The sequence below is a fragment of the Pelodiscus sinensis genome, chromosome 14 (assembly GCF_049634645.1).
Source record: "Pelodiscus sinensis isolate JC-2024 chromosome 14, ASM4963464v1, whole genome shotgun sequence".
Lineage (NCBI taxonomy): Eukaryota > Metazoa > Chordata > Testudines > Trionychidae > Pelodiscus > Pelodiscus sinensis.
The window spans coordinates 28,876,288-28,903,627 of NC_134724.1; the positions used below are offsets into that span (position 1 = coordinate 28,876,288).

Consider the following 27,340-nt stretch of genomic DNA (forward strand, 5'->3'; position numbering starts at 1 on the left):
GAGAAGGAGTGGGAGGAGAAGCAGTAGTTGGGGAGGCAGCAGGCACTGGAGCGGCAGGAGGTAGCACGCTCTGCACCAAGGCATAAGGTGTTGGCAGATGGCACGGCCCTGGGCAAGCTGCTCCCGCTGGAGCTCCAGATCTTCTTGCACCCAGTTCTGGAGGGTGTCAGTAACCCTCCACTGCATGGGTGGTCCTGCGGAGCCCGTGGGTGCGGGAGCATGTTCCGGGTGGGGTCACCCTGCATGCGCAGCTGGTGCGGCTGTGGAGAAACAAGAGAAGTGGTCCGTTATCCCTGGGGACACAGTGGGTGAAGCCCAGCCTTCCTGAAATCCATCGTCTCTATTTTGGTGTTCTCCCTTCTACCATTCCTTAGAATTATGAACTGATTAAGTAGGATTCCAGCACTGGGGTTGGGAGCTTGCTGGCTGGAGCAGCCTCCAGTTCATGGGGCTCCTGGTCCTGTACCCGGTGAGAATTGCAGGTTACTTGTTCACATCCCTTGATGGGATGAATTGCACCCTCAGCAAGTTTGCAGATGACACTAAGCGGGGTGGGGGGGGGAAAAAGTAGAAATGCTGGAGGGTAGGGATAGGGTCCAGAATGACCTTGTTAAATGGCAGGATAGGGCCGAAAAATCTGATAAGGTTCAGCAAGAGCAAAGTCCTGTGCCTTTGAACGGAAGAATCCCAAGCACTGCTACAGGCTGGGAATGACTGGCTAAGCTATAGTTCTGCAGAAAATGTCCTGTGGATTACAGTAGATAAGAAGCTAGCTATGCGACAAGAGTGTGCCCTTGTTGACAAGGAAGCTAATGGCATTTTCAGCTGCATGAGTGTGTGTGTGGGAGGTGTTTATTCCCCTCTATTTGACAGTGGTGAGTGATATCCCCTTTAATCTTTTCCATCTCTGTGCAGATTTTTTCCATCCATGTTTAGAATCATTTAATGTGTACTGAGGGATGTATAAAAGTGTACCACCAGAAGAAACAAAAAAAATCTAACTGTGGGTGCTCTGTTAATTAGTGGGGCAGCATTTGAATCTCTCCTGAGTGGCTGCACAAGCGCACTGCTTACTGGGAAAAGTGCAGTTGAGGCCACATCTGGAGGATTGTGTCCAGCTCTTCCCCCCCGCCCCACACACACACTACAGAAAGGATTTGGACATATTGGAGAATCCAGTAGAAGGCAACAAAAATGATTGGAGCTGTGGCACGTGACTTATGAGGACAGACTGATGGAACTGGTCTTATTTAGTCTGCAGAAGAGAAGAATGAGAGGGGGTTTGATAGCAGCCTTCATCTACCAGAAGGGGGGTTCCAAAGCAGATGGAGCAGATGTTCTTAGTGGTGGCAGAAGTCTAAATTGGATATTAAGAAAAAGTACTTCACTAAGAGTGTGGTGAAACAGTAGAATGAGTTGCCTAGGGAGACTGTGGAATCTCTATACGGAGAGGTTTTTCAGGCTACTCTTGACATAGCCCTGGCTGGAGTGATTTAGGAAAGAATGGTTCTGTTTTGACCAGCAGGTGAATTGGATGACCTCCAGTGGTCTCTTCTATCCATAGTCGTCTTTGACTATTAGAACTCGCCCCCTCAGTTTTTTCTTCTGTTCTCTATAAAAAATTAGTGGCTTCTTTGTTATCCAGTTCAGCATAATTCACTTCATAATCTAATGTGAAATTTTAAAAGGTTACATCTCAGTATCTAAAACTTTGAGCAGAGCATTGAGAATAAAATCCAGATATTCATAGGTGTGCAGTTCCATTAACCTTCATGTTAAAATGTCCCACAAATCCAACAAATCACTTTTATTTTGTGTAACAACATTTAAAAAGAATAATTTTGAGTGAAGCGAGTGTAAGAAAATAGACGTTAAAGAGGTCTTTTGTGTCACTTTCTTGGTCAGTTTATCAGTAGAATTACTTTGGCAGCAGTAACCCAGTTTTGATTGGAAAAGCAGATTGCTTTGCATAGTAAGAATTCTGCCTCTTTCAAAATTTCAGTGTTTTGGGGTTTTTTGTCAGAGCATGCAGAGTGCAGATCTCAAAAGCATTACTTACTCATTTTTGATCAAGTGTTGTGGTAACGCTTTTATAGGTGGCGGAATGAGGGCAGAAAAATCAATATGTACAGACACTACAGAAAGTGAGAGCACCATCAATTTGCGTGGAAAGGAAAATAACATTGAAAGAAAGAAGTTAGGAAATAATAGTCTAGGGAATGGCAAAAGATCTGAGAACACAGTCTCCTTAGAGGGCTAGTTTCTACATTATTTACCCCCAGTTTTTCATCCCCTGTAAGTTTATAACTTATTCACTGAAAAATGAAGTTTGGAGTTGATCAAAACAATTTGTAAATTTGGCAAATAGTTTTGGATTAAAAATAGAAAGAAAAAACTTTTTTTCCCCCAAAGTAAAAATATTTAATTCTTCAAGTAGAGTCACTATGTGTATGCTACTATAGATGTGCCTGTTTCCCTGCTCTCTTGATCAGAGAACGTTGTCTCAGGACAAAGGCTGTCCCATACATCCCAAGCTGGGGATCTTCTAACTCAAAGGATGACTCCTACATGGTTCCAGCACATAGACAGCTCATGTTTAAAGGAAGTTGAAAAGGTTCTATTACAGAGAAAGGCATTGTGTGTATGATGCTTTTACCTGCAGAAATGGTCCAGGTTCAAGATTTGGTGCAGGTCCCAACAAATCCAGTGTCAACAATTCTTTCACATATTCTGAAATATGCCATGATCCTTGAAAAATTGGAGTCCAGTTAGCAGCTGTTACAACATTTCATCAGTCCATAGTGAGATCCTCAGTGCTTTCACATCCAACCACTAAAAGGTTCCTTAAGGAAATAACAAATCTTTTCCCTCAACTTCTACTTCTTAGCCCATGTGGGATCTAAGCTTAGTGTTGAAAGGGCTGACTAGGCCTTCCTTTGAACTCCTGGTTACCTGTTCACTGGTTGCAATACCTCAACTAGAATAGGGGAAATAGCATCACCCGTACTCAGTATTTTTATAGGATGTTGTTACACATTGGTTGTATCAAAGGTTCATCCCTTAAGTGATCTCATTTCACATTGATCGGTCTATTCACCTTGTACCCCAAGGCTTATTGAGACAATGTCCTATTTGTTAGGAGATCCCTTTCATTCTACCTTGATAGGACAAAGGCCTTCAGGAGGTTCCCTAGACTATTTTTATATGGCAGAAAAGTCTGAGGGCTTGGCAATTATCATCCCAAAGACTATCCAATTGGATCTCAAATTGCATCAGATAATGTTACCAAATTTGTAACACGATCCCTGTGGACTTGATCTATACACATTCCACAAGATCAATTTAATCATCTGTTGCCTTTCTCAAACACATCCCCATCTCAGAGATCTGCAGAGGCAACATAGATATCAGTCCACACCCTGACATAACATTATGCGATGGCCGGGGACTCTGATGTTATCTTTAGCTGCACAGTATTGTCATCTGTGACAGATTCTGAAGCCCCAGCCCTCCAAGTGGGTACTACTTGGGAATCACCTATAGTGGAGCATCCAAAGAGATATTGCTACTGCTTGAAGAAGAAGATAATGTTATTCATCTTGTGTGGTAACTATAGTTTTTTGGGATGTCCCCCCTGTGAGTGCACCACTACCTGTCCTCTTCCCCTCTGCTTCAGAGTTCTTGGTATGACTCTGTAGTAGAGAGGGAACTGAGGATGATTAGTCCACATGTGGTGGACAGTCCTATAGCGCAGTACAAGGAGAGAGCATACATGTGCAGGCCCAATGGATGCTGCTACTAAAGATTTTCAGTCAGCAGAAGCAGACATACCTACAGAACAGCATCCATAGCTGGACATTTCTCAAAGAACCATTGTTACTTCCCAAGGTGAATAACTTTTTCTTTTGATATTATCTTTTTGGCAGGGGTTTGTTAGTTATTTTGGGGGTTCATTCACCAAACTGAAAAAGTAATTATTCCTTTAGCGCTAGTAATTCAATACTTCATGAAAATAAGTATTTAGAAATAATTGCTAAGGAAATACTTGGACAATTTGGAATTATGCTACTTCACTTAATCACCTTGACATTATTCTTTATCAAGGAAATTAGCTAAACAGTTTTCTTAAACAGTATCAATTTATGTTTGCAAAGTCAAGCATACCTAAGGGTGACCAGTGTACTAGAAGAAGAATACTTTAGAAGATGACTATGAGAAATAGACAATACAAGTTCAAAGAAAAATTGTAATAAAAACTTTTTTAATAGAAGTACAAAGCTAGTAGATGGAGAGAATGCAAACAATATATAAATTTCAGTAAAACATTAGAAATATAGTGTGTTTCATGACATCTTATTCTCAAACTAATTCAGGCTGAATTGGTTACACATAATCCAAAAACTAAAAACTATTGAAAAATTGAGAAACAAGGTAACAACAACAAAGAAGAAGCACTGTTTCAAACTATGAATTTTTTGTGAGGTTCTCAGTAATTTATTGAGTCCAGTCTGAGTAATTTTTAAAGAGTTGAAAGAGTAAGCAGTATGTTAATGAAATTTGGAGATAATATCATTTTGGAGGATGACAACACTATAAGAAATATATCCAGAAAATTCAATGAGATTTACTCACATAAATGGAAAATACAAGATCATATGTCTGGGGAAACATCATGTGAAATGTACGTGCTTTACAAATACAAGAAACACAAGAAGCAGAAAAAATGAGAGATGCAGGTGATTGTGGACAGCAAGGCCTTGTTTACATTCACTCTCCCCTCAATCCTTCGTTGATAACCTGTACAACTGCAGCTACACAAATAGAATCACTGGAGTCGACATACTTATGGCAGTGTCTTCTGTGTGGTAAGGTTGTCGGAGCCTGCTCTCCCATTGACTCCAGCTATTCTTCTCATCCTGGTGGAGTACCAGAATCGACGGGTGAGTGCTCAGAGACTGATTTATTGCATCTAAGCAGACATGATAAATTGACTGCTGGTGGATCAGTTGCTGTAGAGTCAGTCCACAGCATAGTGAAGATGAGCCCAAGTTAGATCTCATTTTTACTGTGTTGACTAGCTGCAAAAGTGATGCTTAAAATGAGCTAAATGATAGGGGGGTAGAAAATTAGAAACATGCCTTCTTTTAAAATGTGCTTATGAACTATTTTATTGTCCTGATGTAATTCAGTCTTCTGAACTTTTGAACAAGATGTTGTAGGCTATCACCAAGTCTACACTGGCAGGTTACTGTACAGTAAATCAGCCCCTGTACTGTTACTTTTACAGTGTACACACGGGCAAGTTACTTAGTGCACACTAGCTTGGCACACCTCCACCATAACTGTAGAGATTGCTGCACTCCTGATTGGCCTCCTGCAACCTTCCCACAATATCTGTTCTGGTCTCTCTTGTCATTAGTTTGAATTCCACTGCTGAGCTCAGGTGACCAAGACCTGCCCTTGTTTTTTTTTTTTAATTTGAAAGTTCCCTTCCTGTTTGCTCAGTGACTTGTGGTTTGTTTCAGCACCTCTCTCCAGCTGGCCATGTTTGCTCCGTGCACCAGGACATCCCTGGCTTGGAAACATGCTGAGGTGCTATACCTTATTGGCATTTGAGAAGAGGCAGTCCAGTCTCAGCTGTGCTCCAGCTCTAGAATTCGGATAGCTACAGGCACATCTCTAGGTGCATGACCGAAAGGGGCCGTGATTAAGTTGCACTTCAGTGTAGGTTCAAAGTGAAGGAGCTTTGAAATGCTTACCACGGGACACAGGGAGCAAACCACCCCTCTGGTGCTGCGCCCATGACCTACAGATACTATAAAGAGCAGGATTATATACTTGGAGGTGAGAGTACCTCTACTCTTGAACTCCCTTGGAGGCTCAGGGAGTTTCCGGCAGTGGATCAAGACAGGAGGAGGAAGTTGTGGCCAAGTGTGCTGAGAAGAGGAACCCAGAGCCAGAGGCAGACTTGGCATCCTTACGGCTTGCAGTTAGGAGCTGTTTTTTCCCTCCGAATCGGTGAGCCATTCGGAGCCCTTTCAGGCTGAGATGATACTACTGGTAAGTAGTTGGGAAACATTCAAGCAAACTTGTCGGGAGCAGAAAGGTTACAGTAAAGGGACTAGTTTTGGTATGATGCTGCTACCAGCAAACGGTTGGTCAGATGGTGAACAGACCATTAATGCAATCTCTTACATCTCAGTAATCTGCCTCACAGATCTCATTGAACATTTCATGCAGCTCCTGTGCCATCTTTGTCCCTGGCAGAGCAAATGTGGTATTTGACCTCTGAAGGCTGACATTACCTCACCACTGTGCTGTCACTGGAGGGAGGGACCACTGTGGTGCAAAGACAAGCTGTGTATGGGCTCAGATGGAACTTGCAATCGAGTAAAAGACCCTCCTTCACTTCCTTGCTCACTCTAAACAGTGAAATGTCTTCCAAGGTGAACACAGCCTGTAAAAATGAGTGGCCATTACTAAAACTCCCCCACCCTCCGCAGTGCGTTCCCCAATTCATATCTGCCCAGAACATAGTACAGCTGCACTAAGGGAATCTGCAGCAAGGGGTTCCCCTGCCCTTTCCCCTGATCGGCTGCATGAAGGGAAACTTCTGCCCATGACACTGCAGCAAAGTTTTCTTGGCCCTTTCCCCTGCCCCCTTGCGCCTAGAGTTTCCCTTGGTGTCCGAAGTGGTGAACTCAGCATGGCGGGGTTCTTGTATGTTATGTACACTCACTCTGGGGCAGGGAGTGCTAGGTAAGTGGACAGTATGGATTGGGGCAGTGCTATAGTCTTAACAGTGGGCCTTCTGTGCTGTCTTTTAATTTTGTCCTTGATAGAGCCAGCCTTGGAATGCCAGTCTCAGGAAGTTCTGACTCCTGCAGAGCATCTGAGATGCGCATAGAAGCCCCCGAGAAAGACTGGAGAGGAGTTTTTGCGAGATGTCCTGAGACATGCAGATTCTGAAACAAAAAAATTGCAAGAGTGAAGGAACAGTGCATTATGGAGGAGCATGCGAACTTGCTGGTGGCATTACTAGCACTACAGACAGAGCATTAGTGCCACCAGCCCCCTCTGCAGCTGGTGTCCCAGATTTTTTTCTGGCATCTCCCTCCCCCCCCACACACACTCCACCAATGCAATTTGGGCACCATTGTGTCCCAGGATGCCATCTGCCATACTCTATGCCTGCCCACCTGCCCGCCCAACCTTCACCCATGCAGACTTTCACAGGCTGCTGATGCACTAAACACCCATCAGCATGCAGCCTAGTCCTGATGAACTGCACCTCTCCCCCCCTCCCTTTGCACAGCCCATCAGACGATGGTGGCTGAATGTGAACCATGGACATATACAAACCTATGAAATTCTCTTGGCATGCCTCGCCTCCTGCCTCCCTCACTCTTCCTGTCTCCCACAGTGCAGTTGTTTGTTTCCTGCTTCATGGGTGTCCTACATATACTTTGTGTGTAATAAAATAAAAATTCATGTGTTTCAAATAAATCTTTATTACGTTACGTGCAAGCAAGCATACCCCAGCAAAGCTATGGTCACTGTAGCACTAATTCCAGCACACAGACCAATGACAGTAACCAACTAGCAATGCATCTTTGTACTCCTATGCATAGCAACAAGTTTTACTGACTCTTACAATCAAATTGCTGCCACAAAGCATTCCTGATCCTTACCACCATGTGCTATACTCCTCTCATATCCTTGGTCTTGAGCTGTTCAAACTCAGCCTCCAGTCACTGTGCCTCAGTGATCCAGCCCTGAGTAAAGCATTCACATTTCCCTTCACAAATATTGTGCAGGGTACAGCATGCTGTGATAATCAGAGGGATGTTATCATTGGCCAAGTCCAGCTTCCCATACAAACATCCACAGAGGACCTTCAAATGGCCAAAAACTCACTCCACAATCATTCTCCACCTGCTCAGCCTGTTATTGAACTGTTCTTTGCTGTTGTCAAGGCTCAGCGCGTATGATTTCATGCACCATGGCATGAAGATGAAGGCGGGGTCTCCCAGGATCACAATGGGCATATCCACACCACCACTCCCGGTGATCTTTTGGTCTGGGAAGAAAGTCCCCATTGCATCTTCCGAAATAGGCCAGAGTTCTGAAAGAGGCATACGTCATGTATGTTTCCGGATTACCCTGCATTAATATCCATGAAATGCCCACAGTAATCCACAAGTGCTTGCAGAACCATGGAGAAATACCCCTTGCAGATATTGTACTTGGAGGCTAGATGATCAGATGCCAGAATTGGAATATGTGTGCCATCTGTCGCCCCTCCACAGTTTGGGAAAGCCATCCGTGCAGAGCCATGCACAATTTCATGGATGTTGCCCAGAGCCACAGTAATTTAGAGCAGAATACAATTGATGGCCCTGCATGGTTCCATCAGCCTGAGTCCAACGGTACACTTTCCCACTTGGAAATTATTGGTGACCAAGCAAAAGCTGTCTGAAGTAGTCAGCTTTCACAGTGTGATTGTCACGTACTTCTCCACCAGCTGGTGAACTCTAATTCTTGTGTCCTTGTGTTGCAGAGCGGGAGCAAGCTCAGCACACAGTCCCATAAAAGTATTTTTCCTCATCTAAAAATTCTGCAGCTACTGCTCGTCAGCCTAGGTTTGCTTGACAATGTGATCTCACCACTCAGTGCTTGTTTTTCAAGCCCGAAAGTGATGGTCCATTGTGGTCAGCACCTCCGTGAATGCCATAAAAAAAAATCTCATGCTCGGACTCCTCCTCATCACTTTGCAGGTTAAGGAATAACATGACTGCCATGCGTGACATAGTAGTGAGACCTAACATTATTTTTGTCATCATCTGGGGATCCATTCCCACACACTGAGGCAGAGTGTGCAGCACAAAGCTGTTGAAAGATGGTGCCTGTAGCCCACTAGGGCTCTAGCAGGGGCTCTTCCCTCTCCATGTCAGTGGTTGGCCACTCTGCCTCAATATACTCTCACTTAGTCTCTCATGGGGAATTAGCTGTACCACTAGATAGGGGCTCAGGCCTATAGTTGGGCCACACCCACAGTCAGTAAGCCCTGGCTCTCACGCCAGGCTGGCTACAATAGTCCAGGGGTCTTGGGCCTATCGTCAGGCTGAGCTAATGGCTGATACGCCGAGCTCTCGATCAGGGCTGGCCCCAATAGTTCAGGGGCTGTGATCGGACTGAGCCAACAATTAAGCATATCAGGCCCTTACTCAGGGAAACCAGCAAGCACCAATAGCACAATGGCTGGCAGTCACTTGTTTATTAGCCCTAGCCCTATCTCAGAGCAGCAGTACAGTAACTCAGGCCAACTCTGGTAGGCTGGGCCAGCAATCTATAGTCTGTCAGCCCCAGCTTCATCTCAGGGCAGAACAAACACCACCATCAGTTCAATAGCTGAAGCCATTAATACTCTCTCGGCCCAGGGCTATCTCAAGGCAAGACAGCAAAAAACAAATAGTTCAGTAGCAAGGCCTACACTCAGGCCAAGCATCAGTTACTAGGCCCTAGCTCTGGTGGAGAGCTGACAAACAAAAATTGGTTGGCCTACAACAGGGAAGGGAGGGAAGAGACTACCACCCATGAGTTGTACTTGCCAGCGTAGACAAAGGCCGATGACAACATTGTACCCTGAAGTTTTTTTTATCCCAGAGCAGTTGTTAAATAATCAGTTGTGTGGTTGGCTTCTCCACCCACCTTGTTTCAATAATATATCTTAGCCTGCTGCTTTGAATGGACCTCTTCTAAAGGGTGAAGAGGGTTGCTAATATTCCATATTTGCTTCATTGGTGATGTTGCTAACACTACAAAAAATGGTAGTTACAGAGTGTTTTGTATGATGAATGTAGCACTTAAGAATTTGCTTGACACCATACTATCTATTTAAATTTATGCCATTTTTGACTAACAAACGTGCAAAAATAAATCACAGAACCCCCAAAGAATTTTACATTTGTGCATGTGTGGTTTTTATTATTTGGAAAGGTATTACATTATTTTCATTCAAATTTTTGCTTTTTAATCTTCTTTTGACTGACACTTTTTAGCTGAGTGGTCAGTCAAAAGTATAGTTTTATAGATATGCTGTAAATCCCTGAAAAAGGGTTGTTTTTTTTTTTTATCAAGGAAACACTCTCTTAAGTGAAGGAGTGATTCTGGGTTCTAGAAAATGATACTTCTTAATAAAGGTTTATGTATTTTAGGGCCCTCTGTGCAAACCAAGTTCTATTTTGCTTTAAATTATGCATGCTGTTAATCTTCTTGGATTGCGACTTACTAGAGGAGAATTCTTCTCTCAATAGCACAGAAATGACTCTTGTTTTTCAGCTGAGAAAAAGAGCCTGCTCATAGGCATAACATTTAAGAAAATAAAGATGTACTTGCTCCGAGGCAAGGCTTTTCTGAAGCAAGAGGTGACCACATGAAGTTAATCAGGGAAGACATCCCTGAGAGGAGTGGGTAGCAGGTGTTACAAATTAGGCATAGTGGAAGGAGGACTACTATTTATAAAAGGGGAGCACTTCTGTGAGGAATCATTTTGAATGTCTTGAGGAAAGAGGCAGACAAAAAATAAATAATTATTTTCCTCACCTTTTCTTTAGTTGGAGTAGAAGCATTTGAAAGCTTTTCTGAATTCAGTATTGTCATTTTTGAATTGATAGTTGTCCTTAGTTGGAGACTGATTATGAATATTTCGTAAAATAAATGTATGCTTGATGGTATAGATAGATTATAGAAGGCTGTATAAAGGAATAAGAGGCCTGGTGTTGGTGAATTTAATAGGGAGAGCAGAATATAACTGTTGTCTTGCCAAATAGTGTGAATATCAGTGCTATTTCACATGCCTTTCGTAGCACATCCCAGAACTTCTGATTCCCACATTTCAGTTGTTTCATAGAATCATAGGGCTGGAAGAGACCTCAGGAGGTCATCGAGTCTAGCCCTCTTCCCAAAGCAGGACCCATCACAACTAAGTTATCCCAGCCAAGGCTTTGTCAAGTTGAGACTTAAAAGCCTCTAGGGATGGAGATTCCACCACCTCCCTAGGTAACCCATTCCAGTACTTCACCACCCTCCTAGTGAAATAGTTTTTCCTAGACTTCCCCTGCTGTAACTTTCCCTTTCATTTATTTGCCAACTGGGCCCAGGATCATTACCTGGAGTTCCCTCCCCTGAAGGATGCTCAAGCTACCATGCCTCCAACTTTTCTACCCTGCTAATGCCCCCAATGTGCCTGTTTCCCATACCCCAAAGTAAGTCTGATTAAGAGGCAGCACCTCAACTCCACCCTGTATTTCTTCAAGGTGAAGCTGGCTGGTTTGCTGTTCTTTGAGATTTTTAGAAAATTGAAAATTGTCTGTTCTGGTGCCTGTTGCTAAAAGATAAAGTTTGTGCAGGCAACACATTTCTTATAAAACAAACCCCGTTGCCAGCTTTGTCCACATATTCATTCTGCTGATACCATTATTGGACCTAACCAAGTGAGTTATAAGATCAAGAACACATATTCCTGCGCATCCAGAAATATAATCTACGCTATCATGTGCCGAAAGTGTCCATCTGCTATGTACATTGGACAAACATCTCAGACACTTCGCCAAAGGATTAATGCCCACAAAACAGATATCAGACAAGATCACAAAGAGAAAACAGTTTCTTGCCACTTTAACCAGAAAGGACACTCTCTAAATGACTTAGCCACCTGCATTCTGCTACAAAGACCTTTTACATCTGCACTTGAAAGGGAATCCTCTGAACTGTCATTCATGTTAAAATTCGACACTTACCAACAAGGACTTAACAAGTCTTTGAACTTTCTCACCCATTACCAAGACAGTTTCCCCAATTATCACCTGTAATACCATTAACTCACAAACATCCCACTCTCCCTACCTTTAATATCAGCAATTCACAGACACTTACCTTCCTTCCTCCCCCTTCCCACCCCCCCGCATCCCCCTTCTGTTCTGCAATGTGATTTGTCCTTTTCATATTTGTTCATTTTTTTTAAATTGTATCCTTTGGTATATATGGTTGTGACTACTTTCTTCCACTATTTGATCTGAGGAAGTGGGTCTGGCCCACGAAAGCTCATCATCTAATAAACCATCTTGTTAGTCTTTAAAGTGCTACATTGTCCTGCATTTAGCTCAGCTGAGTTAGGGGAGAGTATAGCTCCATACCAGTATCCTGAAAAAAGCTAAATGGAAACAACGGATTAGTTGGTTACTCTGATAAAACCAATAAGGACACCAAACAATCCAGCATATCATATTTTTGTGTAACCATTCTAGATCATTCAAAAAAAGTGTTGGTGGTAGACTCTTGAGGGGAAAGGTGACAGACAAGTTAATGAGGGTATTCTAGTCTGGGATTAATGTTTGTAATTGGGACTCTCTCTGACCAAAAACCTGTATATTAAGAGTTGGAATGCAAATATAATTTTATTATTGGGCTTTTCATGTTTTGTCTAATACTTAACCCCGAATAGCCCAGCAACATTTTGGAACACTGAACTCCTTATCAAAACACTTTAGAATAATTGGTAATCCAGCAATATGCACAGTTTTATAAATGAAAACATACATGATTAGGTATTTACAAAGTTAACCTTTATTTGGTTCACCAATCAGATAAATTTCTAACATAGTTTCCTTGTACCACTGGATACATCCTTTGTTACATTAATAATGGTTTATATAGGCTGGTGGCAAAACCTCTGTGGTGTGTACATGTGTGTGGATTCTTATTTCATCACATATTGATGGGAAAATCCAGCAAAGGACAGGAAGATATAAACATGACTTATAAATTAAACACAGCAAATGTGGACATATTTTCAACTTGTAAAAAAAGCATTATAATGTATTTTTCTATGGCTAGCTGGCCATGTGTGTACACAGTAACAACTTTTCATAACAGCTTGGTTTTCAGAGATCAAAAGAATTCATTTAATACAGCATTTCAGCATTGATTTCAGTTGCACAAAAATCTGGTAATTCGTAGTTAGGGTTCACATGGTGTGTTTGGTTTGGCAATGGAATTGTAGCATTAGCTAAGGCATCTCAACGGTTGTAACAGGATACTTTTTAAATTTAGTATTTCATATATTTGGATGAGCTGTGATTAATTTCAATTTCCTGCTTCTGAAACCTGAAAGAAATGTATTTGAAAGTCACTATGCTCAGCAGAGTACATCAAAATAGGGAAAACCTTTTTTTTCTCCTTCCTTCATCCCCATTTCTTTTAAAAATCAAACCATGAGTGCTATACAAAGATGTTAAGATCCACTCCTGTTATGATTTGAGCCATCACTAATTTGAACATTTGGAAGAGGTTGGGGATCCTTCTCTTAGTTTTGTTGGAAAAAAGAAATGGTACCTCAATTCTAAGAACATAAAACACGGTGTAGAGTATAGTCCTGTATTTTTAAATATGATTCTACTAAAGATACAGCGGAAGTAAGTTGTTGCAAATATAGAGCTTGAGATACTGTATTGGTATATTTACACTCAGTTTTAAAATACTAAAACTCAGCTGGCAAAAAAGCTGTATTATAATTACAAAGTCAACTTCTCATGCCCACATTTCATAATCACAAAGAAAACAGGTTATACAAAATTAAAAAGTAGGATGAATACCCCTTCATCTGCTCCTCTTCTGACACTTCTCAGTTCCATATAAAACTGTCTCCTTTGTATAATCATGCAAAGGAAAAAGCTCAAATTATTCCTTTCATAATGTAGCAAAAAGATTCAAGGGGGGGGGGAGAGACTGTAATCACAGTATTTAGTAATGAATTCCCAGAATTCAGTATGCAAAGCAAAAATACCTCACCCTGGGGGATGAGCAAAAGACAAGCTGAGCCAGCAAAACCTCAGGGATCGGACACCAACATCAGCAGGGTTCTGCTTCTAGAAGCCTATAACAGCATTTGTAGTCTTACCACTTAGGGTACCAGTGCGGGAAAGCAGCCATCGCAGTGGAGAGAGGGAGGTATTCATTTAAAAATAACTATTGATTGGATGCTTTCAAGTAATTTAAATGCAGAATAAACACAAAAATATTATGCCTCCCTTCCCATATTTCCCCCCTCAAAAAAAGAAGTCTTTTGATTTGGACTCTTCTAAAAGCTACTTACTGTGATATTTCCATCTTTCTTCGCCTTCCCTCTTACTCCCCTCCCCTGCCATTTCTTTGGAATAGAAATATCCACAATAGCATGTTCTGCTTGGGTTTACATATTGAGTAGGCAGCTGATGTAGTACTGAAAAAAGCTTTAGTATAAAGAGAGGAGGAGGAGGAATATGTTGAGATCTTGGTATTTCTCAGTGTTAATGTTAATTAAGGAGAATAGTAAAACTAAATATCTGTTATGTTGTTTATGATGTTGTAGCACTTTAGTATTTAGTACCCTAGGTAGCTTCTTTTTACTCCAGTGAGCTAGATTAGCCTGATTACACTGGCAGGGTGCAATTGATGGATGACTGTCATTATCTTCTCAAACCTGCGTGACACTTTAGGTATAGAAGATGATAATTAAATTTTCAAGAGACTACATTGAGATTATAAGATTTGGGCATATTTTTAAAAAAAGACTAATGTTTTGTAATCCATGCTTTTATTTCAAATTGAGCAAGAAAAACAAGGTTCTTCATATAATACATTTTTTTCTTTTGAGATGTCCTCACTCATCCCTAGTAAATATATATGGTCAAATATATTGGTAATGACTTGAAAATGTACAGGTTAGCACAATACATTTAATGAAACCTTGTCTGAGACAAAACACTAGAGGATCATAATTAATGTCTCATTTTCTGCCAGTTGCTATTGATTACTCATTCAAGGTCCCTTTGTTCTCAAAATGGAAACAACTGTATTTCACATGACTATCTAATGAGATTCTCAGGATACGATTTTTTAACAACATGCTGATAATTGCGAACATATCCCTAGAATTTAAATTTAAAATTAATTTACATCATAATATAATTTCACATAAGTCAGTGTTTTCCAAATTCAGAGCTTATTGTGGCCTGTTCCTATACATTTGTCAAAAAAACAGAAAACTGGATAGAGTTAAAAAAATACATTACATGTCTTAGTGACTCAGGTAAGTTGCGGCCTTGTAGCCGAAAAGTTTATAATGTTATAGAATGAGTTTCAAGGAGAATGTTGGAATTTTAACTTTATACTAGTTTTTTCAGTCAAAATATAGACATGTACAAGTTACTTAAACAGAAAAAGCTTGAAAGCAATTCTCAGCCACCAAAATTTGGTTTAATAAAGTATATTAGCTCACCTTCCTTGCATCTCCTTGTTTAGTGATGCTTGACTTCTCCCTTCATTAGCATATTTTATTAAATTATACCCAGAAATTCTAAAATGAGCAAGTTAAGATTGTATACTTAATACAAAACCAACAAAGCAATACAATAAAAACGTAAAGCATCTAACAGCATGTGTCCTCGCTTCTTCCACTTGGAATCAAACATCTTGCAGTATGGGCAGACAACATACCAAAAACTAAACTTTGTCACAGTGATGATTTTCCCCTCTCCAAGCATCTCAAACATACCAAACATCTCCACCTTAGTACTTCTTCTGCATGCTTCTGGAAATCATTTGTGAAATTGAATGGTAAACTAGCACCTCTTACTTCATAAAGGGACCTGGGTCTCTGTAAATGTTGTTCTCCATTAGTTAACCAAGGCACATACGGATTCTGTTACACACATTCATTTTCTTTTTGTTAATTAAGAAAATAATTATATAATTTCCAAAGTACCCACTGAACACATAATATGTTTTTTAAACTTTCTACTCTTTTGTAGCTTTTCAGCTAGAGGACCTGAAAATGTGAACCGTTTGGGGAAGGAGATATTAAACTTTTGGCTAACTTTCTTAAAACTCCTCAGAAGATTTAAGCTGTTGAAGATTGCATGCCAGAAATAGAATAAACAATAGAACTGACAGTAGAATATCAGTCAGATGCTATTTTTCATTGAAGGTTGAACTCCAGTTTCATGTGCAAAACAGAATACAACCTTAACTATGGTTTTGCAGTGGCTTTGCCATAATGAAATATTTATAATGCTATAAACTCTGGCATTGTTTTCATGCAAGAACCCCATTTGTAGTTGACTTAGATATACGAGGAGCTTGTGCAGTTGGACTTGGGGACAGAATTTTGCTTTGGGTAACTGTAGTGAGGCAAATTAGTCGCCCATTGACCCGGTGAGAGAGGAGCCTCTCCAAGAGCCCTCGTGGGCAGAGTCCAGACCAATCCCCTCACGTGACTGAAAGTCAGGAGGCAGGACTAGAGCTATAAAAGGTCAGCTTGGGAGCTCAGTGAACCCTCAGCCACCAGAGGAGCCAGATGCCTGCTCCGTACTCTCAAGTTGGGAGGTAGAGATGGACCCTACAGGAGGCTGAGGACTGGCCAGGCCCACCAGGCCTGCATAAAGATGTCGATCTGGAAGAACTGCCAACCCTAGCAGAGGTTCCAGCCTCCAACACTCCAGAGGTGCTGCATTGGAGCCAGGTATGACCAGGTGGGGAGTTTGGAAGTAGCCCAGGGACAGCCAACCTTAGTCTGGCTGACTCAAAACCCGTGACTCACAACCCCTTAGAGCTGCCATCAGGCTGGCATGCGTCTCACGACCGCTGCCCGGGGTGCAGGAATGGCTCGAGCTGGCCCTGTTGCTCCCCCACCTTGATCCCTGAATCAGGGCCTGGACTTAATAACTGTTGCTCAGCCTGAGCATATACTTGAGCTCCTGAACTCTGTTTGTTTGCTGCCCTGCTCTGAACCTGACCCTGGGCCTGGTGACTGAGTTCCTGAGCCAGTGTCTAGGCCTTGTGATTTTTGGCCCAGCCTGATCATAGACCTGCACCCCAGGACTATTGTCCATCTGCCCTATATTAGGGCTCAGAGTGTTTACTGTTGGCTTGGCCTGATTCATAGGCCTAAGCCTCTGAACTATTGTGGCCAGCCCAGCGGAAAGGCCAGATTTACTGGCTGTGGGCATGTCCCGACGATAGGCTAGAGTCCTGAACTAGTAGCCCAGCTGATTCCCCTAGAGAGACTGAGCAGGGGTGCAGCAAGGCATTGGCTGCCTACTTACATGGAGGGAGAAGAGCCTCTCATAGAGTCCTGGTGGGCTACAGTAGCCAAGATTAGAAAATTAGATTGTGCTTGAAAATATAAAGCAATACAAGATATACGCTTAGGCAGTGGAGGCACATAGCACTGAGTGTCCATGACATTCTGAAGCTTTGTACACGGACTCTAAGAGCTGCAGAGGATTATTACTGATCAGATTTAGCTATGTTAATCTTGGGCATCTGCACAAATGCTACCAGTCTGTGACCAAACCAAGTGCCCTTCTGACCTCAATTCTGGTCTTCCATCCTTGATGTGCAGAAACTTTGTCCAGAGATGACTGATGAAGATAATTCTCAATGATAAATGCCTAATACTAATAGTCAAACCATCCTATACTCTGCAGTGGTTTCTGGCAACACACATGGAAATGCCTCCAGCCTGCTGGTTTGTTTGTTTGTTTGTTTGTTTGTTTGTTTGTTTGTTTGTTTGTTTGTAAAGAGAATTGGAAGTATGCAGGTTGGATTAATCTCTGCCTTGGTATGTATTTTCACATTCTTTTGGTTCCAGACCTTGTGCAGGTTGAGGATGCTTAATCAGTTTTCCTTATGATATCTGGTTGACTGTGCCCATTAGATAACATTTTACTACCTAGATAGATGAAGTCATCCAGTGCTTCCACAATTTGTTCAGAAGCACCAATGTCTTATATCACAGTTTTTGAACCAATATTCTGGATTTTTGTGGTAGTCCAAAGGCAGCTCCCTCATGTTGGAGGCTCTCTAATGCGTCCTTGAGCTTGAGTATGTAGATGTCCTTGACCAATTTGGTCAGGACACAAACAAAGTCTGTAGAATAGACAGTTATACTGAGATTAGCATATATATTTTTTTTTCAAGGAGCCAAATTCATTGCATAGCTGACCAGGACTAGGGGAGGTCACATCACTAGTAGCATCTATGCCTGTGAGTATAGCTGTCCAGGAAAACAATAAATACATCAGATTTGTTTTTCTCAGTGACATGGTACTTGTGCTGGATTTTCACAGATATGTTGTGCCTTATATATTATAACAGACTCACTTTTATGTTGAAATCCAGGAGTAAGTGCCATTTTAGCACCAAGGAGATAATGGTTTGTATGTGCTGGGGCTTCAGAACATTGGTAAACTTGGAAGGACTATGATATACACTTAAATCTGCACAGTCTGGGTGTCCCTAATCCAGGAACACCTGTGGTACGGAGGAGGAAGCAGGTCTGCGTGCTGCTACTCCTCCCTTCAGATGGGAGAGCCGCTTCCCCTGAGGAGCAATGGAGAGCACGGAGCCATGTGTGCCCTCAGAATTAGAGCGGTAGGGAAGTTCCCCCCGTGCAGCGCACTTCCTGGCATGGCAGAATCTTTAATCCAGCATATCCTGTTTCCCAGGGTTGCTGGATTAAAGAGGTTCATATGTACTATGATTTCTTGTCTTACCATCGCTGGATATCAAGGTATTTTGATTCAGAGCACCTGATTCAACTTCCAGTGATGGTGATGTTGTGAGAAGCACAAAAGGAGAGTCATCTCAGAGTTGTCATTATTGTTTCAGAGCAGAATGGCTCAAGAATAGTTTCGAAACCGTTTCTCGAATAACGTGGTGTAGTGTTCATATCTCTCATACATTGAACACAACATGGGAAAAGTCTGGGACCCAGTTCATCATGCAGTAGAACAGATTGCATCATTGGTCTTTATTAGTGTATGTTGCCTTCTTTGTGGGAGCATAGGCTACAATGATGGACAGATTCCCATGCAATGTCTCAACCGAGCAAATAGCACTCCATCAGAAATACTGTGCCACGCTGCAAGTGTCAGTGTGGATAAAAATTGTATTATTCTTGTTGATTAAAAATTTATTTTAATTTAAATTGGATTTTTATTTAATTTGCATGTTTAATGTTTTTAAAAAATCATCAATAAAAATACTAAATTTCTTGTTTAAAAATAAGTTACAATTAAATCTTATCACAAACATGCTATTCCTATACTTAACAGTCTCATAAAATGAATTTATGGCTCTACTCTGTCCAGGCTAACAACCAACTCTTGCTCCTTTAAAAATTCTGGTCTGCTGAGTAACATGCACAAAGACAAACACAGTTTGGATAGGATTGTTTTGGTTCTGTGCTTGCATGGTGATGAACCTGAGCCAAGCATGGCAGAATTAGTTAAGACATTGTCTAAAGACAGAGATGCAGTATGTAGGAAAAGATGGAGGTATCACAGAAGGAACATTGGAGTGGACTAGCTTCCTATATTCTCCTACATTTTTGCCACAAACTGTCTCTGCTTTTGGGCGTAAAATAGAGCCTATCTGGAAATTTAAGATTTAGCTGAATAAAATTATATTAGTATTGTGTTTGTGTGTGTTAGGGATGTAATAGTATAGTCGATTAACCAATAAGCAAAATCTTATAGGTTAATGCTATAGACTACACGCTGCAATGTTTTTAGCAGGCTGGCCAACAACCTGACTTGCACAGGGTCTGGGACCTACCCCAGCTGCAGCTCTGCATTTAAAGTGTATTAGGAGCCAGGTGGGCAGGGAGCCCTGTTCAGTTCTGGTTCGTGCTGGGTCCAGGAGCTCAGCCCCTACCCCCAGACAGGAGCTGCTGCTAATTAAAATTAATATATATATATATTGCAGTACATGTAAAAGCTATTATACAAAAAATAACCTTTGTGTAGACAGAATATATGTACATGTCTGTTGCTCAATTAATTAATTATTTTTCCTGTGTGTGACGAAGTGATTCTTCTTTATTTCATCCTTCTGTAGCATATTTTGGCAAATCACCCCCTACCACTAGAATGCTTTTCCATCAGCTGGTTAGCGCTATAGTATTTTTACCTCTTGGGACAGGTCATGTTGATTCCACTGAGGCATCATCAAAGCTGTTTCCTGGGTTAGATTGAAGGGTGGGTGCAGAAAATCAGTACATTCTAGTGTACTCTCCCTGCATTAATAACCAGTTGTTTGCCTCTTTGGAGTTAGGGTTGTTCTGTCACTTGGTTACTGAAATAAAACTCTTTCTTTTTTCTGGTTAGTATCTATTGGAATTTTTTTAAAATTAATTGTTTTGTTTATTTGCTTTGTGTAATTCAAAGAGGCAGTTACTTAGCAATGATGTCTGTTTTCTATTTATCTGTGATGACAGTAATCCTAGCAGTGTTAGCCAGTGTTTCAGGAGGATAACTAGTCATTGATTATGCCTTATTAATTGGATATATGTTTAGCAGATGAGATTCTAGCTGTCTGAGGACTTGAACATTCTGTATTAATGTTAAGAACTAAGCTATGTATCATCTCAGTGAACTGATGCCTGTGAAGGGACCAGAAGCAGCTCAGAGGAGCCTTGTACTGATAGAAAGCTTCCTTGCTAGTGATTGTATCCTCAGAGGTATTTGTGTATTCCTTTCTCTGTCAAGTGCCCTTAGGACAGGATCAGTCCTAATCAATATTGCTTCTCAATTGGTTCAGACAAGGAGAAAAGTCAATAAGATGAGCTAATGACATCTATTTTTATTTTACAGTGGCCGACAGAGAAAAAACTGTGTTTAAGTAGTTGTACTTAGCATGCCGTAGTTTCAGTAACATCAGAAGAATATACTTGGAGACTAGTTCTATAGCATATGTTTACAAATTAGCATGTGCTGCTATTAGATTTGTACACATTATGCTATATATTCTGAGACTTGCTGTATGCAAGTCCAGTGTTTATTCCATTGATTGCTGTGCTCTAAACTCTGTGACTAGACTCCTAGTTTCTGCAGCATGTCAGTACTGGAGCCACTAATATTTCTGCTTCAGTATAAAATAAATGCAATAACAAACAATAAGAGTAGATTCTTTTAGTTGTACTGTAGTAATGAGGAGTTCTTGAATGTCTCAACACTTATTTCATGTCCTTGCAGAATTAAGTTATGGCAAAACTTAGGTGGCAGGCGCTTGGCGTGTTGACGACTAGGAAGATTGAAGATTGTAGTTGTCATGAATGGAAGTTGACAGCTGAGAATTAGTAGTTGGGAGGGAGGTGGGTATCTGTTTTGGGGGAATGAATTGGTAGGAGAGAGAATTTTCACACTCAATGGTTGTTTTCTTCCTTCCAATGTTTTCTCCTATGGTAACAGAAACTAAGTACCCACTTTTCCCTGGATAGATAGAGAATGCCCACATGGATAATTTCCAGTAAAATCTCTTGTTGCTTGTGTGAAGATGATCTTTTTATATCATCATTACCCAAAAGGTGTCATGAAAGTTACAGTCATTACTGTAAGATCAAGAGCAATCTGTGTCGATTGAAAGCTTGTCTCTCTCAGAAGGTGGTTCCATAAAAGAATATTTCCTCACCCACAAGGTCTCACTAATATCCTGTAACCAAGAAGATTACAATGCTGCATGCTCTTACAACTGACATCATAAGATACTTAAATACTGACTGAAATCTTGCCCCTGCTGTATCTGTCAGTTTGAGAGGTTTTTACAAAGCAGGAAGGTAATTTCTTCCAAAACCACACATTCTTCAGCTGCAGGCAAATTCTGCAGCCCTTTGAGCAACTTTGGAATAGGTCTGCTACTTATCCCTGACTGGTTTTTGTCTGTTCCTTTAAAAGCTGATAGCTGGGAGCAGCAACTTGCATACCTAAGCTAAGTTCTCTACATGGTGGTCACTCTAAAATCTTACAAAATGCTAAGTAGCACCTTTTATAATTCAGTAGCATTACAGAACAATGAAGTATACTTATGGCAAAATGGACAGGGTTTTGGAGATGACCTGAAAAATGCAATTAAATGGTTTATTCACTGTTTACTGTTTTGTATTATTTGTAAAGACCATCTTACAAGATTTTATATTTTAATTAATTCAGACATTGCCTACTTTGTTTTTCCTGGAAGATTCTCTAGACAAACTAGTAAGATTATGCCATCACAGATATCAAGAATATGAGATCTGATTGAGTGATCAGCTATTTTAATTCGGGATGTTTTAAAACTTTTTGGATATATCTACACAGCAGTGGATTTTTTTGGAATAATTGACGTTATTCCTAAATAACATATTGCACATCTATACATCAAGCCCTTTATTTCAAAATAAATTCAAAATAACAGTCTTTTTATTCTGACTTCTGTAAAACTCATTGTATGAGGAATAAGAGAAGTGAAAGGAAGAATGCTCTATTTCAAAATAAGTGCTGTGCAGATGTGCCCAAATTCAAAATAAGATATTTCAACTTAAGCAACCAATTAGCTATGCTGTACTGTGCTGGAAGAGAAGATGTATAAGAAACAGCTAATATCTCTGTATCCTCCAACTAAAATGAGGAAATGAGACTTGGTATTCCTGAAGTTAATGTTAAAACAAAGCACCAACTTGCCTCCTCTTATCCCTTTTTATTTTTAAGGTAAAGTTTTTGTGCTTTATTTATTCATCATAAAGAAGCAAAAAAAAAAAAAAAAAAAATGGTATCTGACCGCCGAGGGAGAGTGGTTGCAAAGGTAGTATGGTATTGAGTCTTTTATCATAATAAAGCAACATGGAATTGTTTATTGCTCTATGCAGTCCCTGTGCTGTATTTTATTCTGATGGCTTTTCAGAAGAACAAATGGGAGGAACTAGTGGCCTTGAATAACCATCAGCCTCTCAGAAGTCGCAGAAGTCAAGACAGGAAAAGATGAAGGTGTGGGTGATGGGATCAAAATGGGAACTTAAAGAACAGAACAGAGCTTGGAAATTTTCAGAGAAATAGGTAGCAAAGGTTGGATGAGGGAGCCCTAAATCTCTGGACCAATGCGAGGGCAGAGTTCAAGAGAACACACACAGGTTACAGGCCTGAGTGATATAGAAGATTATGGTGTGATGTAGAAAAAACAATAGACAGAAGGAGATTAAAGAGCGTGGAGGAGAAAAAGTGTTAATTTGGTCCTGGCGCTGATACATGTAAGTGCTGTACTAGTGAGTGCAAGATGGGGACAAAGGTGACGGTAACTTGTGTGCCAATGGGCCATTCTGGCTGCTGGGTATCACAAGAGAACAACAGTGCTGTAGATACACCACTCTTCTCCTAGTCATGACAGGAGTTGCAAAGTGAAGTGACACAGATCCATTGTATTGACTCTAAATCACTGGCAGCAGTTTCAGTGGAGCAATGAGAGTGGAAGCCAGATTGGCTGGGATTAAGGAAAGAACTAAAGGAAAGAGGAGATACAAATATTAAGCTTGTTTTTGTGCATCACAAAATTAGAGTTGAGGTAAATTTTGAATGTTAATGCCATCTGTATATTGAATTGTTAACATCATCTGATTTGCAAGATTGCTAAAAATCGAAGGTAACTTTTAGCCCCTGTAAAACACTCTGCTACTTGTGAAACTCTGTTTAAATGTGCATATTTTAATGTTTAATGATAAATTATTTTCAACATTTCCTGCCACTTATTGTCCTGCAACTCAATTATTAGGTATGGTTAGCCCAGTGTAAGCCCAGGCAAACAATATTAAGATATTTCAATACACAGCAGCATGCTTTTAGCATCTCTTCTTTCTATCTGCATAATTATCCTTGAGGTTCATTTTATCACAAATTAGATTAGTACAATACAAGTAAAGCTATAAAACACAATGTAAATGAGTTGGGTCTGCACCAGGCTTCAGGTGATGAGGAAAAAGATCAAAGAACCAGATGCTAGTTGGCTCAGAGTTGCCATTAAGGTATATTACTATAGATGCCAAATTTTTATATAAGAAATGGCCCGAGCAGTGTGGACTGTTTACAGAGTATGAGGGAAAACTGTGTGAGGTATTCAGTGTTACTGTTTTAGAGAATGAGCTGCTTTTGTTCAGTAGCCATATACTTACTTTATAAAGAACACCGTGAGTTTCACCCTGAGCTTGGGGTTTGTTTCAACCTGTAACTGCAGAACTCCGTTTGATTTCCACTTTAAGTGGCAAAGCCCTCTGCAACGATGAAAACTCAGCCCAAGATTAGGGTTAGTGATGAAACCCAATACCAGGCAAAAGCAAGATTAAAATGATGCTTTACACAATGATTCTCTCTGCAAGCGTAAATAAAGAATTACTTATTTTGACTATTTTGAAATATTCCACATAGTACATGTAATCAGTATATACCTTGTCTTTTATGTGTTAGATTGATATTGAGGATAATTTCTCTGTATGAATTCACCAATGCATGCCTACTAAACCTGAATAATAAATCCTAATCTCACATTATAGATATGATATCTTTTAACAGTTTAATCCATTTTTATTACAGATTAAATAACTATATATTTTGTTTACTGTGTAGTCTGATGTATTAGTAGGTAGAGCTTTTAAGTGGAATTAAGTCTTTTTCCCAGATTTACAGACAAATAACTTTTGTTCTTTAGAATTGGGCTATTGGTCTCTCTGCTCTTGCAAAAGTACGTTCTCGGAATAATAATAATACATATAAACATTTCTTTAGATGTTAAGACCTTGATAAAAACTGAATAAACGGCTATAAGTGCCACTGGCAGCTAGCATAATTAATAATTCATATATAACATAATGTAAAGCTTTGTAATTACAGTAATTTGATTATCATTGTTTGTTCTACAGTCCAGTCTCCTACGATCAGATATGGGGCTTGGAAGCCCTGGTCAGTTGTCATCCTCAGGAAAACCTGGAACAACGTATTACCCATTTGCTACTACAAATCCACGCCGAAGACCACTTCATGACTCATCAGTTCTTGGTCAGTACTATGGACTATTCTTAGACCTTTAATGCTAATCTGCTTTTCACATCTGCCTTATTTTAGACATCATTTTATATATATATATATATATATATATATAATACACACACACACACACACACACTCACACATATATATATTGCAAATAATTCTTTTTAGGGCACTATTTGCTACTTGAGGTAGCTAAATAAGGGATAATATGCTTGAGACATTGATTTTAGTTCAGCACTGATCAGTATTGCATTACAAAAATCTTACTTCTACAAGCAATAATGACAGAGGGATACCAATTGATGTCCAGCTGAAGTAGCTGAGTGCCCTTAACCCAGGCCATCATTAATTTCTAGAAATGCCTGACCTTGAGGTCATTACTATTATACACTATGAAAATGCAAAGGAAAGAACAATTATCCCTTATTGAATTTACTCTATTCAGGGTGATCTAGAGTTGAGTGTAGCTGGTTTAAGGATCCTGTTAATTTTGTAGCAGTTAAAGATAGTATAATAATTTTTATTTAGTGCATACCATAAGATTCATAACAGATTTGTTATGTTGCTAGTAAAATATGCTTCAGGGGTGTTTTTTAAGACTGTTCACAATTAAATATTATGTGCCTCATCTTGGAGCAACTCCAGAATGTAAGTGGACCTTATTGTTAGCCATTGACAGAACATCTGACTGTTGCAACTTGTAAGGTCTTTATATCAACTATGTAGTCCAGCAGATTGTAATTTATATTACTTTACTAGTAAACTTACTTGGCATTGCCCAGGTCCTTCAGGCTGGGGGCTGACATTGTGGGGGGTGCAGGAGTCGAGGTAGTAGGGTGAACATATTTCCCCATGCCAAATATAGAACACCAAGCAGAGGCTGCTGGTGCGTGGGGCTCCAGCCCTGCGGGGGGGTGGGGCGGAACTTGGGGCTTCAACCCTTCAGGGAAGGGGAGTCGCCGGTGCTCAGGGCTCTAGCCCTGTGGGTGAGGGGAGAAAGAAGCTGCTGGTGCCAGAGTTGTGGGGAGGGAAGAGGAGCCACCGGTGCTGGAGCTTCAGTGGCTGAAGCCTTGAGTGCTGGTGGCTCCTCCCTGCCCCCTGCTGCAGGAGACATACTGGACAAGGTGCCTGTTTGGTTTTTTTTTTTAAAGTCGGGATGCTGGGAACAACCCTTAAATATAGGACTGCCTGGGAAAAACAGGACTAATGGTTACCCTACATGGTAGAAGGTTATAGAGGGGCTCACAGCAGGGGGATAGAGATGTGGAAGGGTGTGAATGAGGCTTGGGGGAGAGGAGTGGCTCAGGGTACAGGGTACCAGTTGGTGGGGCTTTCTCCCACCCCGGGGAGCAGGGCTTTTTTTCCGCCCCCAGTCTCCCCGACCAGCAAGGGCCTTCTCCCTCCAGCCCTCTCCTCCATCTGGCAGGGGGCTACTCTTTCCCCCTAGCCTTCCTCTCCTGCCTAGCCGAAGCCTTTTCTCTCCCCCATAAGCCTCCCAGTCGGTGGGGGCCTTTTCCCTCTGTCTGACAGGGCTTTCTCCCTCCCCCAATCCCAGGATTGTTGTAGTTGTCTGGCTTATTTCTGCACATTTCTGGTTCTTCTCGTGCATGTTAGTTTTACCTATATACATCAAATGAAGATTTATTTAAGCCACATAGAATATGTAAATTAACCGTATGTAACTTAACAATTTAAACCATTGTTTATCCACAACAAAACTTCATAAAATGAGACCTCTTTTCTTGGAGTTTTAGCAGTTGTTAGAAATTATCCATTTGTGTGACATATTGAAATAGGTACTGAATATGTTTGAAGTAATGTCTTTCATGTCTTCAATTAGACATGTCAGATTTGGTAGAATTATCCTTTACAAAAATTACAACTGGCTCCCATTTGTGCATTTCTGACGTTCAATCTCATTCACAAAGATAATTGCCCTTTAATTTTGGGGATAGAGAGCACTTTGTTTTGTTTTTTTACACTGTCCTTTTTAACACATGCTTCTTAACACAGATGAGAACTGTTGATAAAGAAATCTGTAAAGCTGTCCAGGATGTGGCTGAGAACAGGAACATTTAAAGAGAATGTAGACTTACTGGTCACTCAGTCGAGCACCTTGTGAGGAGGCTGGCTGGGTGCTAGAGCAAGGGTGATAGACAATTTTGTAGGAGATTGAGGGTTTGTCTTCACTGCTCTCCTTTTAAGACCAAAGTGTTGCACTGTTAATTCCCCCATGTAAATGCAAACTAAAAGTATGCTAGTTCACATTAATGTAATCCTTTTTGGATAATTGACTTCTGAAAATCAAAGTTAAGGTGAGCATATAGCATGATTTTAGAAAAGGGCACAAATGTGCAGACAAGGACACAATTCCAGTTGCTGGGAATGATCTTTATTCTTGTGCTGATTGAATCAACAGTGACCAAATGCTGTAGAGTAGTATACTT

At 40.7% G+C, this 27,340-nt stretch overlaps 1 protein-coding gene across 3 annotated transcripts in view; it reads left to right on the forward strand.

Moving 5' to 3' along the window:
- Window positions 1–27,340, forward strand: part of TCF12 (transcription factor 12) — a 350,291-nt gene that overhangs the window by 249,136 nt on the left and 73,815 nt on the right. For all 3 annotated transcript variants that reach the window (XM_075897314.1, XM_075897315.1, XM_075897316.1), the window contains one exon: window positions 24,764–24,899. In XM_075897314.1, coding sequence (XP_075753429.1) covers window positions 24,764–24,899 — 136 coding nt within the window. The remainder of the gene's footprint in view (window positions 1–24,763; window positions 24,900–27,340) is intronic.